Genomic DNA, 18,479 nt, shown 5'->3' with positions numbered 1-18,479 from the left:
TATTACATATGTGTCCTTGTCCCCACGTTACCCTCTACTCCCCCCCCCCCCCCGCTCATGCCCTCACCCCCCCGTTGTCCATGTCCATTGATTAGGCCTATATTCTTGCATATAAGTCCTTTGGTTGATCTTTCCCCCTTACCCCCACCCTCCCCTACCCTCCCTCCAAGTCCCGACAGTCCAATCAATGCCTCTCCGTCTCTGGATCAGTCCTTGTTCATCAGCTTATGTTGTTCATTATATTCCACAAATGAGTGAGATCCTGTGGTATTTATCCGCTCTCCAGTTCCATCCATGCTGTGGCAAATGGTAAGAGTTCCTTTTTCTTCTTCCTCTTCTTAAAGAATACCCTTCAGCATTTCATATAATGCTGGTTTGGTGGTGATGAACTCCTTTAGCTTTTTCTTATCCGTGAAGCTCTTTATCTGACCTTCTATTCTGAATGATAGCTTTGCTGGATAAAGTAATCTTGGTTGCAGGTTCTTGCTATTCATCACTTTGAATATGTCTTGCCACTCTCTTCTGGCCTGCATGGTTTCTGTTGAGAAATCAGCTGACAGTCGTATGGGTACTCCCTTGTAGGTAACTGACTGTCTTTCTCTTGCTGCTTTTAAGATTCTCTCTCTATCTTTTGCTCTTGGCATTTTAATTATGATGTGTCTTGGTGTGGTCCTCTTTGGATTCCTTTTGTTTGGGGTTCTCTGCGCTTCCTGGACTTGTAAGTCCATTTCTTTCACCAGGTAGGGGAAGTTTTCTGTCATTATTTCTTCAAAAAGGTTTTCAATATCTTGCCCTCTCTCTCCTTCTGGTACCCCTATAATTCTGATGTTGGTACGCTTGAAGTTGTCCCAGAGGTTCCTTACACTATCTTCATATTTTTGGAATCTCTTTTCTTTTTTCTTTTTCGGTTGGGTATTTTTTGTTTCTTTGTATTTCAAATCTTTGACTTGATTCTTGGGATCCTCTTGTCTGCTGTTGGATCTCTGTAAATTATTCTTTATTTCAGTCAGTGTATGCTTAATTTCTAGTTGGTCCTTTTTCATGTCCTCCATGGTCTCACTATACTTATTGAGGGATTCATTAAATTTATCAGCGGTTTCCATAAAATTCTTGAAAAACCTTATAAACGTGGCCTTGAACTCTATATCCAGTCGTTTGCTTTCCTCCATTTCTGCCATTTGTGACCTGTTTCTTTGTCTCCGCATTTTGGCAGCTTCCCTGTGTTGATAGAGTGGCCCTGCGCGCCAGGTGTCCTATAGGGCCCAGTAGCTCAGCCTCCCCAGTTGCCTGGGGTGGACACTCTTGGTGCACTCTTGGTGCCTTGGTTGTTGTAGGATCACTGGGAGGAATTGACCTCCAGGCCAATTGGCTGTGAGAACCAGCTGTGTCTAAAGTGGGAGAACTTCTGTGCTGAAGACACCCTTCTGGGGCAAGACTTGCTTCAGTGGGGCTTTGGTGCTCACTGAGTCTGCTCCCTGAGTGTGTCCCTTATGGATCTGAGGAGTTGCAATCTGGATGGTCCCCCTCTGACCACTGGGTACAGTGGCTCCTGGATCTAAGGAGGTGCTAATTCAGCCTCTGCCTGAGGCCACACAGCAGGCGCCACGAAGAGGCTCAGCTGTGAAGCAATGCCAGCCGCTGCGGGGCCTTGGGCCTTCTCTTGGAAGTTCCGGGTCTGCCTGGCTCAGCTGCAGTTAGGTACATTCACATGCAAAAGCCTCTGCCGCAGCCTGGGTGGGGCGAGGTCTCAGGGAATCAAAGGGCGGATCAAGGAGCTATGGCTGATTCTCCGCCCGGAGTCGTGGGTCTCAGTGACCCGCTAATTGCTGCAAGCACCTCTGAGGGAAAGCCGCCTTCAAGTTCGCCCGCTTCCCGACAGACCAGCTTCTCCCCGTATGAGTCCTGGGTCCCCAGAGACTTCCCGGAACCGGAGTTCAGAGCAGTCGGGAGCTTGTGATTCAAAAAGACAGCCGCATCCTCAGGTGCCACCCTCTTTCCTCGCGCGCGCGCGCCGTACCTCTGCACTTGTACCTCTGCACTTCACCTCTGCAGCTCCTCTGGCTCTCGGCGTGCTTTTCTTTCCTTCTAGTTGTAGAATTTACACTCAGCCAGCCTTCCTGTTGTTCTGGATGATATTTGCTCTGTCCTTTGCGGTAATTTTCAATTGTTGTGAGAGGCGGCAATTTCCCGGTGTTTACCTATGCCGCCATCTTAGTTTCATACATGCAACTCTTAACAATTACCAGAGAAATGAACGTGACTGTTCTACTTGAACAACATCCATGAAGGCCCTTCTCCAAGCTAAGACTTAAACTATAAAATAGAATATTCATAGGCTGAACTACAACTTCTGAAATCCAAACTTCCTTGGATTAGTGTACAAACATTTCATCTCGTAGAATGCTCTCTTTCCAAACATGTTACCCTTTAATAAAAAAATGTATAATGCAGTATTCAAAATAGACATGACTTAAGATAACAAAAGCAAAGCTCACCTTCCTTCGCTCTGTGCACTTTCAGAGACACTGCTCTTGTCATTCCCGTTGCCTGCCCGGCCTTTCCTGCCAGCCTGTTCCCCACAGAGTTTGGAGCTGGATACTGCTGGGGAGGCAGGCTCCCCACAGTCCTGTTCTCTTGGTTTGGGGGTGTTCACTCCGTCTTCTCTCACTTCCCTCACTGATGTTTCTGGAGAGGTTTGAATTTCTGTCAAAGTTTCTTGTCCTAAGTAATCATGGTTAGCGATGGCTACTGCAGAAGTGCCATGATTTGCTGAAGTTCCTGTGCTGGTTCCCATGGATTTGGAGATGACCTTCAGCTTATGTGAACTTGGTTTGTAGTGCTTTTTGTGTTTAACTTTAGAATTGTGCTTTAAGAAAAACTCACATGACTCCTGCAGTACTCTTCGACTTTCACTGATCGGACTGTAAGAAAAGAGAGGATTTACTTAAAAATGGGAAGCGTTATTGTAGAAGCCATAAAGCGTATCACATAGCTGTGCTAAAAGTCCTTATTCAGTACAGTTAAAATTATATAAGATTTATACTTACAAAATATGCTATAAGATATAGTAGTAAGTGGATTGCCATGATGTGAAATCTTTTATGCATACCCTGTTAGTTGCCTTTGTCAGTATACATAGGAGACTGGTAAGGAATTAAATAGGCAACATCAAAGAATGAGGGCAAGGAAACACAAACCAGCCTAAAGTAGAGGACGAACTGTATGTGTATCATATGTAAGTATATCAAATGATAAAGTAAACCAGAAGAGAGAGGACACAGAATATGATTAGTGGTCTTTGCTTCAATTCAACTGTTTTCTTTCTAACATTAAAGTTAGCAAGTTATACTGAAGTTAGTGTGGGTATATAAATATGGAAAAGACATAATAGTGCAAAAAATTTAAAGTCCAGTTAAATGCAGTTCTTCAGATTTCAAAAACTTATTTGTGAAAGTGTCTACAGTTCTTAAATTTTTACCACAAAAAAAGTTCATTAATTAAACCAAGAGGGGATGGTTTAAAAAAAACTCTCTTGTATACTATTGATAATACATAGTATACAATGTACATAAATAACTGAAGTGAACTATTCACTCAGAAATGTAAATCTACTATATTGTTATAGAATATTCCTTAAGTTTGAATTTTTACTATCTTAGGCAAGGTAAATAAGTGAAATTTTAAGTCAACACTATGTGTAATAAAATTTAAAGGTAAGTAATCACCATAATACATCACATCCGAATCATACTTTATAGATTTCCTTACATATACTTGATCCCATTTAATATTTTATCATTGATAAAAAGGATAAAATTATTAAAAGTGCTATCCTCAAAATAATGAATCCAATGAAAGTAGTAATAATATATAATAAGTCATGGAAAGAAAATGCACATTTTATAAATCTTTCATTCATATTTCAACAGAATAGCACATGCCAGCCTATTATAATGAATGCCAGAGGAAAGCATCTCTCTCCAGGAAGATTTCCATACTTGAAACAACTGATATAATAAAGTTCCAGTGCAATGATGATTTAGATAGTTCCTTGGTATTTGAGCTATTTATTTTTAAGATAGTGTCAGATAATTCAATAGGTTCTTACTCTCTCTTGCGATTACGTTTAAAAAACCCAGCCCATTCTGTGCATGTCTTTTTGCTTCCAACCCAGAAGACGGCAGAGATGCCAACAATTAAAGTCATCAGGTATTTTATCATAAATAAAGCCAATTCTGGTCGAGTTTCTGCTTTTGCCTGTAAAAAAATGGTGAATAAAAATTTCAGTGATACATTTTAAGTGAAGTCTATATAGTCAATGTAAAACGAGCAAAAAATATAAATCTTGTCTGATTTTTATACTATTTTATAAATAACTTACATAATAAAGTGTTTTAAGTGTAATATATTCTTTACCTAAGTTCTGAACAAATAACCATATATATACACACACATATATATATGTCAAAATATATACTAGAAAGGGAAAAATACTTAAATATATTTAGGAAAAATGTCCTTCCTAATCTTGGCTTGATTTCCTGAACTTTTTCCCCTTAGAAGTATAACTGCCAAATATTTGCCTCTAAATATTTATATTTTTCCTTCACTTTAATCTACCACAAAAACACACACATTTAAAGTCCTTATAACAACATATTATTTTAGAATCTTTACACATTGTTGGCGTTTATGTTATAAAATCTTGATTTGTTAGAGCAAAATAAATATCATTAAAGTGAAAATTTCATAAAAATTAACCCATACTTTTTTCTAAGCATAAACTTTAATATTATTTTTTAGATGTTACACAAGTATCAAAATATTACACATTCCATATTATATCTTGCTCTTTTCACTTACTAATATTTCTTGGAGCCCATTCTCTATCAGTAGAAATACAGCTTCTCATTCATTTTTAAAGGCTGTTTCTATTGCGTGAACATAATTTACTCAAGTACTCCTATTAATGGATACTTAGGTTATTTTCAACCTATTGCCATTGCAAATCCTGTTGCAGTGACTATCTTTGTATGCAGGCAATCACTCACATCTGTGAGCAGATTCGTCAATAAATTCCCACAAGGGCACGATCAAAGAATATGTGCATTTTAAATGACAGATACTGTCAAACTGCTTTCCATAGAAGGTTGAACTGATTAAATAACAAAGTCTGAGAATGTGTATTTTGCCACAGTTCCACCAACATAGTGGCTATAAAACCTTCAGATGTTTGCCATGTCATAAGTAGGCACATAATTTCATTATAATTTTGTTATTGTTAATCCTCACCCAAGGATTGTTTTTTCCCCACTGATTTTTAGAGAGTAGAAAGGAGGGAAGGGGTGGGGGGAGAGGTTGAGAGAGAGAGAGAGAGAGAGAGAGAGAGAGAGAGAGAGAGAGAGAGAGAGGAACATCGATTGACAGGAGAGAGACACATAGATTGGTTGTCTTTTGCATGCGCCCCAGCAGGCCAGAGATGGAACCTGTAACCTAGGTGCAGCCCTTGACTGGGAATTGGACCAGCATCCCTTCAGTGCTTGCGCCGATGCTCTAACTACTGAGAAACACCGGCCAGAGTTTATTATAATTTTAATTTGCAATTCTCTTACATTTTGCACATTTCAGAGGATTAATATTCTGTGAATCCTCTACATTTTTATACCAGATTGTTGGTTTTTTCTTATTGATTTAAAGAAACTCTTTATAAATCAAGGAAATTAGCCCTTCAACTGTGTTGTGATGTGTGAATAAATTTTCCCAGTTGATTTTCTGACTTTGATTATGGTGGGGGTTTCTGCCATACCCAAAATTTTTTTTAATGTAGTCAAATTTAGCTATTATTTCTTTTAAAGTTCCTGAATTTTATATCATATTTATTAAGTCTCCACTTTAAGTTTAGAATTTTTTCATTGTATCTTCTAGTACTTTATAGTTTCTTTCTTTACATGAAACATAATTTTTAAAAAATCATAGATTTTAAATTTTGGTAGTATTTAATAATTGTATTTTCCTCCTAGTTTGCCAAAAATTCTGAGAATATAGAAAACATTTACTGTGTCAGCATAACTTTAAGACATAGCTCCCTTATTAAATATATAGTAAAAACAGCCTACTGATAACAGGCTGTGGACAGTATGTTTAAGGCAAGTAAAACTATTATTTCCACCCATCAGTATTTAAATAGGCTCCACTATGTTAAAATGTAGTAACTTTCTAGGATATAAATTATTGTGTAAAACTAGAGGCCTGGTGCACAAAAATTTGTGCACTGGAGGGGGGGCCCTCAGCCCGGCCTGTGCCCTCTCAGTCTGGGACCCCTCAGTGGATGTCCACCTGCTGGCTTAGGCCCGCTCCCCAGGGGATCGGGTCTAAGCTAGCAGTCAGACATCCCTCTGGCAGCCCAGGAGCCCTCGGGGGATGTCCACTTGCCAGCAGGGACCAGGTCTAAGCTGCAGTCGGACATCCTTAGCGCTGCTGAGGAGGCTGGAGAGGCTCCCCCCATCACTGCTGTGCTGGCAGCCGTCAGCCTGGCTTGTGGCTGAGCAGAGCTCCCCCTATGGGAGCACACTGACCACCAGGGGGCAGCTCCTGCATTGAGTGTCTGCCCCCTGGTGGTCAGTGTGTGTCATAGTGACCAGTCATTCCCAGTCGTTCTGCTGTTAGGGTTAATTTGCATATTACCCTTTTATTGTATGCCTGGTGCATGGGTAGGGGCTGGCTGGTTTGCCCTGAAGGGTGTCCCAGATCAGGGTGGGAGTCCTGCTGGGGTGCCTGTCCAGCCTGGGTGAGGGGCTGAGGGCTGTTTGCAGGCTGGCCACAGCCTCCAGCCACCCAAGCTCCCAGTGGAGGCTGGCTGGAAGCAGGTATCTGGGATTTTTTTTTTTTAATATATTTTTTATTGATTAAGATATTACATATGTGTCCTTGTCCCCACGTTACCCTCTACTCCCCACCCCCCCACTCCCGCTCATGCCCTCACCCCCCCGTTGTCCATGTCCATTGATTAGGCCTATATGCTTGCATATAAGTCCTTTGGGTGATCTTTCCCCCTTACCCCCACCCTCCCCTACCTTCCCTCCAAGTCCCGACAGTCCAATCAATGCCTCTCCGTCTCTGGATCAGTCCTTGTTCATCAGCTTATGTTGTTCATTATATTCCACAAATGAGTGAGATCATGTGGTATTTATCCGCTCTCCAGTTCCATCCATGCTGTGGCAAATGGTAAGAGTTCCTTTTTCTTCTTCCTCTTCTTAAAGAATACCTTTCAGCATTTCATATAATGCTGGTTTGGTGGTGATGAACTCCTTTAGCTTTTTCTTATCCGTGAAGCTCTTTATCTGACCTTCTATTCTGAATGATAGCTTTGCTGGATAAAGTAATCTTGGTTGCAGGTTCTTGCTATTCATCACTTTGAATATTTCTTGCCAGTCTCTTCTGGCCTGCATGGTTTCTGTTGAGAAATCAGCTGACAGTCGTATGGGTACTCCCTTGTAGGTAACTGACTGTCTTTCTCTTGCTGCTTTTAAGATTCTCTCTCTATCTTTTGCTCTTGGCATTTTAATTATGATGTGTCTTGGTGTGGTCCTCTTTGGATTCCTTTTGTTTGGGGTTCTCTGCGCTTCCTGGACTTGTAAGTCCATTTCTTTCACCAGGTAGGGGAAGTTTTCTGTCATTATTTCTTCAAAAAGGTTTTCAATATCTTGCCCTCTCTCTCCTTCTGGTACCCCTATAATTCTGATGTTGGTACGCTTGAAGTTGTCCCAGAGGTTCCTTACACTATCTTCATATTTTTGGAATCTCTTTTCTTTTTTCTTTTTCGGTTGGGTATTTTTTGTTTCTTTGTATTTCAAATCTTTGACTTGATTCTTGGGATCCTCTTGTCTGCTGCTGGATCTCTGTAAATTATTCTTTATTTCAGTCAGTGTATGCTTAATTTCTAGTTGGTCCTTTTTCATGTCCTCCATGGTCTCACTATACTTATTGAGGGATTCATTAAATTTATCGGCGGTTTCCATAAAATTCTTGAAAAACCTTATAAATGTGGCCTTGAACTCTATATCCAATCATTTGCTTTCCTCCATTTCTGCCATTTGTGACCTGTTTCTTTGTCTCCGCATTTTGGCAGCTTCCCTGTGTTGATAGAGTGGCCCTGCGCGCCAGGTGTCCTGTAGGGCCCAGTAGCTCATCCTCCCCAGTTACCTGGGGTGGACACTCTTGGTGCACTCTTGGTGCCTTGGTTGTTGTAGAATCACTGGGAGGAATTGACCTCCAGGCCAATTGGCTGTGAGAATCAGCTGTGTCTAAAGTGGGAGAACTTCTGTGCTGAAGACACCCTTCTGGGGCAAGACTTGCTTCAGTGGGGCTTTGGTGCTCACTGAGTCTGCTCCCTGAGTGTGTCCCTTATGGATCTGAGGAGTTGCAGTCTGGATGGACCCCCTCTGACCACTGGGTACAGTGGCTCCTGGATCTAAGGAGGTGCTAATTCAGCCTCTGCCTGAGGCCACACAGCAGGAGCCACGAAGAGGCTCAGCTGTGAAGCAATGCCAGCCGCTGCGGGGCCTTGGGCCTTCTCTTGGAAGTTCAGGGTCTGCCTGGTTCGGCTGCAGTTAGGTATATTCACATGCAAAAGCCTCTGCCGCAGCCTGGGTGGGGCGGGGTCTCAGGGAGTCAAAGGGCGGAGAAAGCAGCTATGGCCGATTCTCTGCCCGGAGTCGCACGTCTCAGTGTCCCGGTAACGGCTGCAAGCACCTCTGAGGGAAAGCCGCCTTCAAGTTCGCCCGCTGCCGGACAGACCAGCCTCTCCCCGTATGAGCCCTGGGTCCCCAGAGACTTCCCGGAACCGGAGTTCAGAGCAGTCAGGAGCTTGTGATTCAAAAAGACAGCCGCGTCCTCATGTGCTACCCCCTTTCCTCGCGCGCGCGCGCGAGCCGCCGTACCTCTGCACTTCCCCTCCGCAGCGCCTCTGGCTCTCAGCGTGCTTTTCTTTCCTTCTAGTTGTAGAATTTACACTCAGCCAGCCTTCCTGTTGTTCTGGATGATGTTTGCTCAGTCCTTTGCGGTAATTTTCAATTGTTGTGTGAGGCGACAATTTCCCGGTGTTTACCTATGCCGCCATCTTAGTTGCTTCTCGGTATCTGGGATTTATTTATCTTCTATAATTGAAACTTTGTTGCCTTTTGTGGAGGCCACAGCCGGCCAGGACAGACGGGAAGCTTGGCTTCCTCCATCTCCAGAGCAAGCAAGCCTCCTGCTTGCTCCAGCTCCGTGGCTGCCAGCCGCCATCTTGGTTGGGTTAATTTGCATATAATTGCTCTGATTGGCTGGTGGGTGTGGCTTAGAGTGTAGCAAAGTTTCTGTCAATTTGCATGTTTCTCTTTTATTAGATTAGATAATCAGCCCACACATTGCTTGATTTGATACACTATGATGATAGTACTGATAATCAATATAACATATATTACCAGGTATAAATATTCAAGAAAAATGTATAAAATCTATTTAAAACAAAATTTTTTCATTAAAAACCTCAACTAAAATGATTTAAATTTTTTCCTATTTTCAGAAATTTACTTCTTTAATCTTAACTCCACCTTTATACTAATAAACATCAGGAGCATATGAAACACATTTCATTTCAACTGTACTTTTGTCATTTCTTAACTGTACTGTCAGTTAAGAAATGACAGTATGGTTTAGGCAAAAATCAAGTTTTGTTTCTATAAGCAAATAGTCTGCAAAAAAGTATAAGATAACCCAATCAAATTAAATATACCCAAATAAAATTTCCCCCTATTAACTAAAGAATTTAAAACAACTCCCAATTCAGAAGTTACTTCTCTTTTTTCCCCAAGACCTGTTGTTCTGTCTTTTCTTCATTTCTATTAATCTGCCTTCGCAACCCTATGTAATTTCTAAAAGAACAGCAAAAGAAGACACTTTATTATCATAACAAACTGAAAAACCTTAAGACACTTATCCCAATTTCAACTGATATAGAGGAAATCAATCCTATGTCTACTGGGTTTCTCACCTGAAATTTTAATTTATGCTCATAATTAATTCAAGTATATTTCCAGGAAACATTTCTATGCTAAAATTAAATCATGAAACAATACAAATGATAGCTTTTACCTGATAAGGACATGGGATATGGTACTGACGACAATGGTCAGAGACCCAAGTTATCTCCCAGGTGATCCTGTTCACTTGCTCATAGACGTAACATCCAAGAAGTGTCACTAATGGCACAAGGTACAGGCCACTGAAGACTCCAATTCGAATCATAAATTTCTTTAGTTTTTCTTGGTTACGGCCATCATGCTGTATCACTTGTCGAACGTGATTTAAGGAAATGATCCCAGCTAAAAGAAGAGACAGCCCGACAAACACACAAAGGCACAGTGGCAAGAGTACAAAGTAGCGAGAAGCATCCAAGTCATAAAGGCCAACAAAGCAAACTCCACTAATGTTGTCTCCCTCAACCTTATTCATTGCAAGAAGCATAACAGTCAGAAAACCTGGTGTTCCCCAGGCAACAGCATGAAACCACACTGCTTTTTGTTCAATGGCTTCACAACTCCATTTTCTTCCTGCAGCTAAGAACCAAGTAATGGTAAGAATCACCCACCACACAGTGCCGGCCATTGTGAAAAAATACAAAAACATAAACACAATGGTGCAAGCCTTATTTTGAGAGCCTAGAACTACCGTCTCACCAACTTCTAGCTTCTCATCTGCTTTATTGCAGGCTGTGCTATTGCCTAGCAAGAATCCAATAAAATACATAAGAGACACAATGCTGTAACAGACAGAGTAATATATAATTGGTCTCTCTGGGTATCTGAATCTTTTAACATCAATTAAAAAAGTAAGGAATGTGAACAGAGTTGCACACAGACAAAATATTGAAACTATTCCGATAAAGCTTTTTGCAAACTCTAGCTCTTCGCTTTTAAAATACATGTTGGGGCACGGAGGTGCACACTGGTCAATTCCTAGGAATTTATAGCCTTGTCCCCCAGAAGTCTTAAGATGCCTTGGACACCATATTCCAATGTCTCTTTGGACTTGTTCTGTTTTCTTCTGACGACCAAGAATCTCTGTGTGTGGATCAAGTGTTACAGGAAAAGTCTCATCACAATACTGTAATCTGTAAAAATTATAAAAATTAAATATATAATCAAAATTTTTATTGAGCCACTATTTTAATGCTATGCTTTCCAATTATAAAATAGTTCCTTATGCATTCATAACTGATGGGAAGCCACACAAACCTATAGGATTACAGGTTAGTTGGGCAGAAAGTTTTGAAATTGACTAAAAATTTGTGGTTGTTAATGACGTCCTAACAAACTAACATATATTAAATACAAGGCAAATGAACATACAAATTCCCTTACTTGGAAAACAATCAATTAATAATTTAAAAATAATGTCTGCTCTCAAGACTAAATATTTAAGAAAAAATTATCTTGCTTGGTACTCTCCAGGAAAAAATAAAAAGTACAGGCTTGTCTGTTTCTATGCATATAAAATACAAGTCTTGGAAAAATAAATTTTTATTATCTAATGCCCACAAGCAAAGTAGATAAACCACCTAAGTAAGGTGATGGCTGAACTAAGATCCTTTCCTGGACTGGTGTTAAAGTTCAAGTGACCTTTAAGTTATTAAAGAAGGGCGAGACGATCCCCAAGAGGCAGGCTGAGGACCAGCTTAACTCACGTTGCCATTTTTTTTTTTTTGGTTTGGCTGTTTGCCTTCCTTGTACAGGCATACCTGAGTGACACACGGGAGTATTTGTGTGTCACAATCAGTATTTTTGTACATGATTCCTTGTTGTTGTAAAAGTCTCTGTGAAAGGAGATTTCCTAGATGTAGGGTATGAGCATCTTCAACTTTACTATATACAGTTGACCCTTAACAATATGGGTTTGAACTGCACGGGTCAACTTATATGCAGGGTTTTTTTTCAATAAATAGTTTAAGTGTATTTTCTCTTCCTTATGATTTTCTTAACACCTTTTGTCTAGCTTGCTTTATTGTAAGAATACAGTATATAATACATATAACATACAAAACATCTGTTACCTGTTTATGTTATTGGTAAGACTTCTGGTCAACAGTAGGCTATTAGTAGTTAAGTTTTTGGGGAGTCAAAAGTTATACACGGATTTTCGACTACATGGGAGGACAGCAACCCTAACCCCTAAGTTGTTCAAGGGCAACTGTATTACTCAATTGTTCTTGAAAATAATTAATTTAGCAGAAATTTATGAGTTCCATAAAGTTTCTTCAGTTCACAGATAAACAGAAAGGTAGCTAGCTTCCTTCCCAGATTTATTATATGAGTTCTCATTGTATCAGTACAATATTTCAAATTACAAGCTACCATTGTCCAGAGAAAAGGGAACAAAAATAATTAATAAAGACTAATGTGCAAAAAGGTCAGTGACTTGATAATGAGGTTCATTTCCCCCAGGTAAGGTCAAAGGCAGTATTACATGTTCTCAAAGAACTATGTACCTCGCCTTTGTTATATCTAAGCGCAGTTATAAATTTGCATTTCTTGTATAATTATTTGATTACTCTCCATTCCTTCTACCCCATGGTAAGTTCCCTGAGAATAAGAACCAAGTCTGTTTTTTTCTCACCATTGTGTCCATGACACTTATCACCACAGTGCCTGGTATATGGTAAGGTGTAATAAATATTCGTTGAATCAAATAACGAAAGCCTGTCACTAACATTCTGGAAAGCTAACACCAATATTAAAATATCATTATCATTAGTTGTTTTTGGTTGAAAACATAATTTACCTGTCACATTTAAGTTCCTCAGGCCACTGGATCCCGAAAGTGTCAATTAAGTTTTTGCAATCAGAATATACTTTTTCACAAAATTTACGACAAGGTGGATCCACATGAATTTGGTCTGTGCAGGTTGGTACAAAAGCTTTGCAAAGGAAAGTTTCAACATTTGGTGAACAGTTCAGATTTGCAAGAGGAAGAAAGTGCTATTAAGAAAAACAGCAAGATAAGGTTAGAAAATTTTATAATAACAAATGGAGAAATGAGTTCATTTACTATTTAAAGTATATACATTTTCACTTATACTCCCAAAGAATATTTAAATATCACTCTCAATACAATACAATACAATACAATCAAGTTTTGAGATCATTTTATTTAGTCTGTTAGACTTCGGAACCTTCAGACACATTGTAATATATTTTATTCAATTAATACATTTTTAAGAAGATGTGCTAAATCAAAGCAAATCTAAAGAATGAACTGTTAGGTGAAATAAATTATACAAACATTCCATTTATAAGTATATGCGGAAATACCCTAACACTGACTGAGTATTCTGGAGAATAAAGCAATTTGGGGACAGAGGGAACAGCATGAAAAAGATGTGAGGATCACGAGAACACAGTGCATTCAGGGCAAGAAGTTCAGGGTGACAGTAATAGAAGGTCAAAGAGGTGGAATCAGGGCAGACTAAAGAGAGCGATGAGACTGGACCTATCACAGGGAGCACGGATGGCATGCTAAGTTGTTTGGATTTTAAAATAAAGGAATGAAATATTACTGGAGAATTTTAAGCAGGAAGTAACTCTGGGGTCTCACAGCTGAGTGTGAATCCTAGGTCCCCACTTACTGGCTGTGTATCTTGGGCAAGTTACTTAACTTCTGTGTTTTAGTTTCTTCATTTGTAAAATGGCAATACTAATAGTAACTGTCTCATAAGATTGTTGTGACTACTACATTAATAAACATAAGCATTCAACAAATGTTAGTTATTGTGATGATTACACTTTAGGGCATAGGGATGGGTCCTGGATAAACATGGTATATTGACCACATGTGTTTATCTTTCTTCCCTTGTTCCCTCAGTAAAATGACAATAAAGAAAATAAAGATACTAATCCATTATTATGTGAACAGGAGATGCTACATTAATGTATTTGAGTTTTCCAAAGAAAAGAAACATCTAAAAAGAAAGTCCTAAAACTCTGAGTGACAGAAAGCTATTAGAAGAGTGTGAGGTGACTTAATCAGACATGGGGGTGGATTACAAAGTACGAGTGGAGGGAATCACATGAGAATGGACTGATTTTGCCCCTAAGAAACAGAGGGTCTCAGTTCTTCCAGGCACAAAGGTAAAAACTGAGGGCTGTTTACAAATCAGTTTCTCTCTCTGTTATGCCCCCACACCCACCCCAACAGGCAGATGCCCACTAAAATCTATCGGGGTTATTTCCAGGAGAAATGGAGCTACAGATGTTCTTACACTTGAGCTACCCAGCACAGATCTGGGCAGAGATACAGCACAGGTGAAAAGAGGTTGGACTGACTAAAAGACTAGGGAAACATGAAGCCCTCATCCTTTTCCTTTCTTGTTTCCAAAAGGTTGGCAGACAGGCAAATACCACCATCCCTGATCTTTTAAAAAAAAAAAAAAAACTCAACAGTCTTGGACAAGAGGAAAAACCTCTAGATAGAGACCATGGAAAAGCTTGACCTCACCTTACTATTGAAGCCCACCAGCAACGAGCCCCATTATTGCACATGGAGATTTCAATGCACACAACTTTAAACGGGCAGCCAAGAATCACCAGGCATTTGAGTAAAACCTTATGAGAGACAGACCACAACAAGCAAGCAGATACAGGGAAATTTGGAGGGAACAGATTATGCGGGGGACAGAAGAAAACAAAACAAAATAAATCACAAAATAAACAAAAAATGTTAATGTTAGATGAGAAGCTATTGCATTCATTAAAAAGAATAGGATGCTATGGAAAATTAAAATAATAAGATGGCTGAAATAAAGAACTCTATGGAAGGATTAGAAGATAAAGCGGAGGAAAGAGATGGACAATTATCAACAATGCTTTTGAGATTCTACCATTAAATAATAACTAAAATAGTCCTGTTGATTATAGTTTTAATGCTCAGAGAAATAAGTTATAGGCTCCTTTAAGGGAATGGTGAGTCCCTGGAAGAAATCTGTGGTAGTTAACTATTAGTACCAGCAGGGACAAAGAAGAAGAGGGCAATTAAGAAGACCACTAATACCTCCACCTGAAAAATAGCCAGAGCCAAATGATGATAGACAATGAGAGCCAAAGTAAGTGGAGCATTTTATGTAGCCCTGCCTGGAAATGATGCCAGCTCTGCCATTCTGTCTTTTGAGATAATTTTCTGTCTTTGGGTCTCTGAGCATCCATTAGTGATATGAGAGCAAGGAACCACTAGTTGATCTCTAAGGACACTTTGTGGCTCAAAAAGTTTATGAAGAGGGTAACCAAGCATTAAGCAACAGGGCTGGACTTAAATTCCAAAACAACTGTAGGTACTACAAAGAAATGTTCTCCTTGATAGGTAACTGCCTTGTATTGAGCTCTAGAGGGAACATCTATCACTTCTGCCTGCCCAGCAGTCCTGTTTTTGGGAATTCCAAAGTAGGTGGGATGCTACAGAAGCTTAAGGAGGGATGATATAGGGAGCAATCTGACAACAGAACCAGCTTGGCCATTTGGATGCTCTAGGTATTGTGATATTTTGGGAGAGGGTTGTACAAAAGAACAGATTATTTGAGGCAACTTCAGTGGGGAGGCAATAATGCCCACAATGTCAAAATAAGTGTTGAGGGACAATGGCACTGACATTGGGACAGGCTGGTCCTGGGACATGATCCTAGCGGTGTCCTCGTTCCCTTTGCTCCTCCCTATATTCTGAACCTGGTTCTTCAGCCTCCCCATTGATTTGACAAGTTACCCAACATTCGTTCATTTTCTGCTTATGTTAGTCAAAGTTGGTTTCTATTGTTTGCAACCAAGACAGACTGGCACAGCAATTATATATGTGATCTCAGTAAGAGGAATGGAACTGGTTTTCTAGACTTAAACTGAGACTAAAAGCAGTGAATATTCTGTCAGTATTTAGAGATGGAAATCTGACAGCCCATGGTATATACTAGAAAAACCCGATTGAGTTATCCTTGTAATCCTACAGATCCCAACAACGTCTAAGAATGCTGTGCCCAGGGAAGGCAAGGCTGAGTGAAGAGCATGAACTTTCAAGGACTACGGCCTGAGGTGAGTGCGCTAGTGGCACTGCTTGGCTGAGGAAGAGAGTGACAAACCGGCAATCCGAAGCCTTGGCTGGAGGTGTGGAGTGAAACACAGGGATTAAAAAGACTTAATGCTTAAGAAGTTGAACACCAAATGGAGTTTGGTCCTGCAGGTTGCCAAATTGTATCAGTTAAATGTATTTCCTTTTCACAGAAATCTAGTGGTACTGTGATAAGGAAACAGTGGGGCCCTGAGACCTGAAGCGGGGATACATGGCAAGGTTCAGAATACTCGCGGTGCTCTGAACCCAAAGCCATCACAGCATACCCTAATCCCATGTCTGCTGAGGCATCTGAAAGATGGACTTTGCAAGAAGGACATAAACAGCCTCCTACCCCATCTCCACCACGCTTCAATGTCTCAACTTATAAGTACAGTACAGTTCTATCCCAGGTTGTCCTGGAAGGGTCAAATCAAGATGGAATCTGGAAAAAAGAATTATATATTCCTTACAAGACACTATTATTCATTTGTGTTGCTTCTGAACGTGATGGGTTCAGGAGGAAAGACCACAATTTTAGAGGGGGCTAAGTTACACTGCCAAGGGTATGTTAATTCTAGATCCAATGTGCCAGCTTCAGAAACAGAGTTTTTTGGACGTTAGATGATAAATAGGCTTTTGACAGGGGCTCGTTGGGACCCCAAAACCAACCCACTGTAATTTCCTAAGTCCACGGATGTATACTTCAAATACTGTGTTTAGCAACAGCACAATTGCTATCTGGATAAATTTTATCATGGTAGAAGGGGCCAAGTGAAAACCATTAGAGGAGTCCTGCTAACATGACAGAAAATCAAGAGCAATACTGCAGTCCAGGGGACTTTCGCGGATTGGTGACACTATCAAAAACATATTCAGGGGCAGTAATTCTTAGCACCTGCCCGTTTAAATTCTCTAGTACAACTGGATACGTTATTAATAAATGGTCGTAAGCCACCTTAATCAAGTGGATAAAGTGCTTTTCCAGATTGGTGTCTTTACAGTAGCAAATCAGTACAATCCTGGCACCTCATATGCAGCTCTAAACTGACCCATGCTATTTTCTCCAAAAGCAATTCGCTTTCATGCAGGAGGGACAGCAGCACAATTTGCCAAGTGGCCTTAGGGCAGAGGCTCAAACAGTGAACCAGCAGCGGCAGCAGCAGCAGCATACCCGGGGAACTTGTTAGAAATGCAAATGCTCCATCCCACCCAGTGCAGGATTTTGGGGCGGGGTCAGGGATCTGTTTTAACAAATCCTTCAGATGATTCTGATGCACATCAAAGCTTGAGAAGCAATGCCTTAGAGCATCGGTTCTCAACCTGTGGGTCGCAACCCCTTTGGGGGTCGAACGACCCTTTCACAGGGGTCGCCTAAGACCATCAGAAAACACATATGTAATTACATATTGTTTTTGTGATTCATCACTATGCTTTAATTATGTTCAATTTGTAACAATGAAAATACATCCTGCATATCAGATATTTACATGACGATTCATAACAGTAGCAAAATTACAGTGATGAAGTAGCAACGAAAATAATTTTATGGTTGGGGGTCACCACAACAAGAGGAACTGTATCAAAGGGTCGCAGCATTAGGAAGGTTGAGAACCACTGCCTTAGAGGAACATCAGCTCTCCTGCTCTGTGCCTCAGTTTCATTGTCAGAGGCTCTAACCATATCACTGTTTGAAAGGACATTATACTGGCCCATTATACAGTCAAACCTCAATTCTTAACCATCTCCCATCTTGAATAATTCGGTTCTCAAACAAGTAGTTCACTGAAAAAATGTCTCGGCTGACAAACAACACTTCAGTTCTCCACCTGACAAGCCTCTCATGCTGGTACTTATATGATCAGTCCCGCATCTCTCAGGTGAGTATGAATCATTTACCGCTAAACCTCACGTTGTTTTTTTGCTGCTTATTTTTTTTAAAATATATTTTATTGATTTTTTACAGAGAGGAAGGGAGAGGGATAGAGTTAGAAACATCGATGAGAGAGTAACGCTCCTGCACACCCCCCACTGGGGATGTGCCCACAACCAAGGTACATGCCCTTGACCAGAATCGAACCCGGGACCCCTCAGTCCGCAGGCCGATGCTCTATCCGCTGAACCAAACCGGTTCGCGCTTTGCTGCTTATTATTACTAAATATGCACAGTAAGTCCCTGTGGGTCCTACAAAGGTTAGTGATAGCAGCAAAGTTAAAAGAAAAGTTGTGAGGACAACGATAAAACTGAAAAAAGAAATAGTTGCAAAGTATGACAGAGCTGTTCATGTGTCTGATCTGGCTACCAAGTACAGCAAAACTGACAATCAGTACAATTTTAAAACATAAAGAGGTCATCA

General features: G+C 40.4%; 1 protein-coding gene across 11 annotated transcripts in view; it reads right to left on the bottom strand.

The window, feature by feature from the left end:
* The window catches only part of FZD6 (frizzled class receptor 6), a 49,797-nt gene that overhangs the window by 22,208 nt on the left and 9,110 nt on the right, over positions 1-18,479 (bottom strand). For all 11 annotated transcript variants that reach the window (XR_004972454.1, XR_004972455.1, XM_036337970.1 and 8 more), the window contains exons 3-6: positions 12,820-13,016; positions 10,135-11,152; positions 4,109-4,257; positions 2,496-2,921 (exon numbers count right to left, since the gene is read on the bottom strand). Coding sequence is in view for 9 of the 11 variants with exons in the window: in XM_036337970.1 (XP_036193863.1) it covers positions 2,496-2,921; positions 4,109-4,257; positions 10,135-11,152; positions 12,820-13,016 (1,790 nt within the window). In the remaining 2 variants the exon portion in view is untranslated. The remainder of the gene's footprint in view (positions 1-2,495; positions 2,922-4,108; positions 4,258-10,134; positions 11,153-12,819; positions 13,017-18,479) is intronic.

The sequence above is a fragment of the Myotis myotis genome, unplaced genomic scaffold (assembly GCF_014108235.1).
Source record: "Myotis myotis isolate mMyoMyo1 unplaced genomic scaffold, mMyoMyo1.p scaffold_m19_p_16, whole genome shotgun sequence".
NCBI lineage: Eukaryota > Metazoa > Chordata > Mammalia > Chiroptera > Vespertilionidae > Myotis > Myotis myotis.
This window is presented reverse-complemented; position numbering and strand designations above follow the sequence as displayed.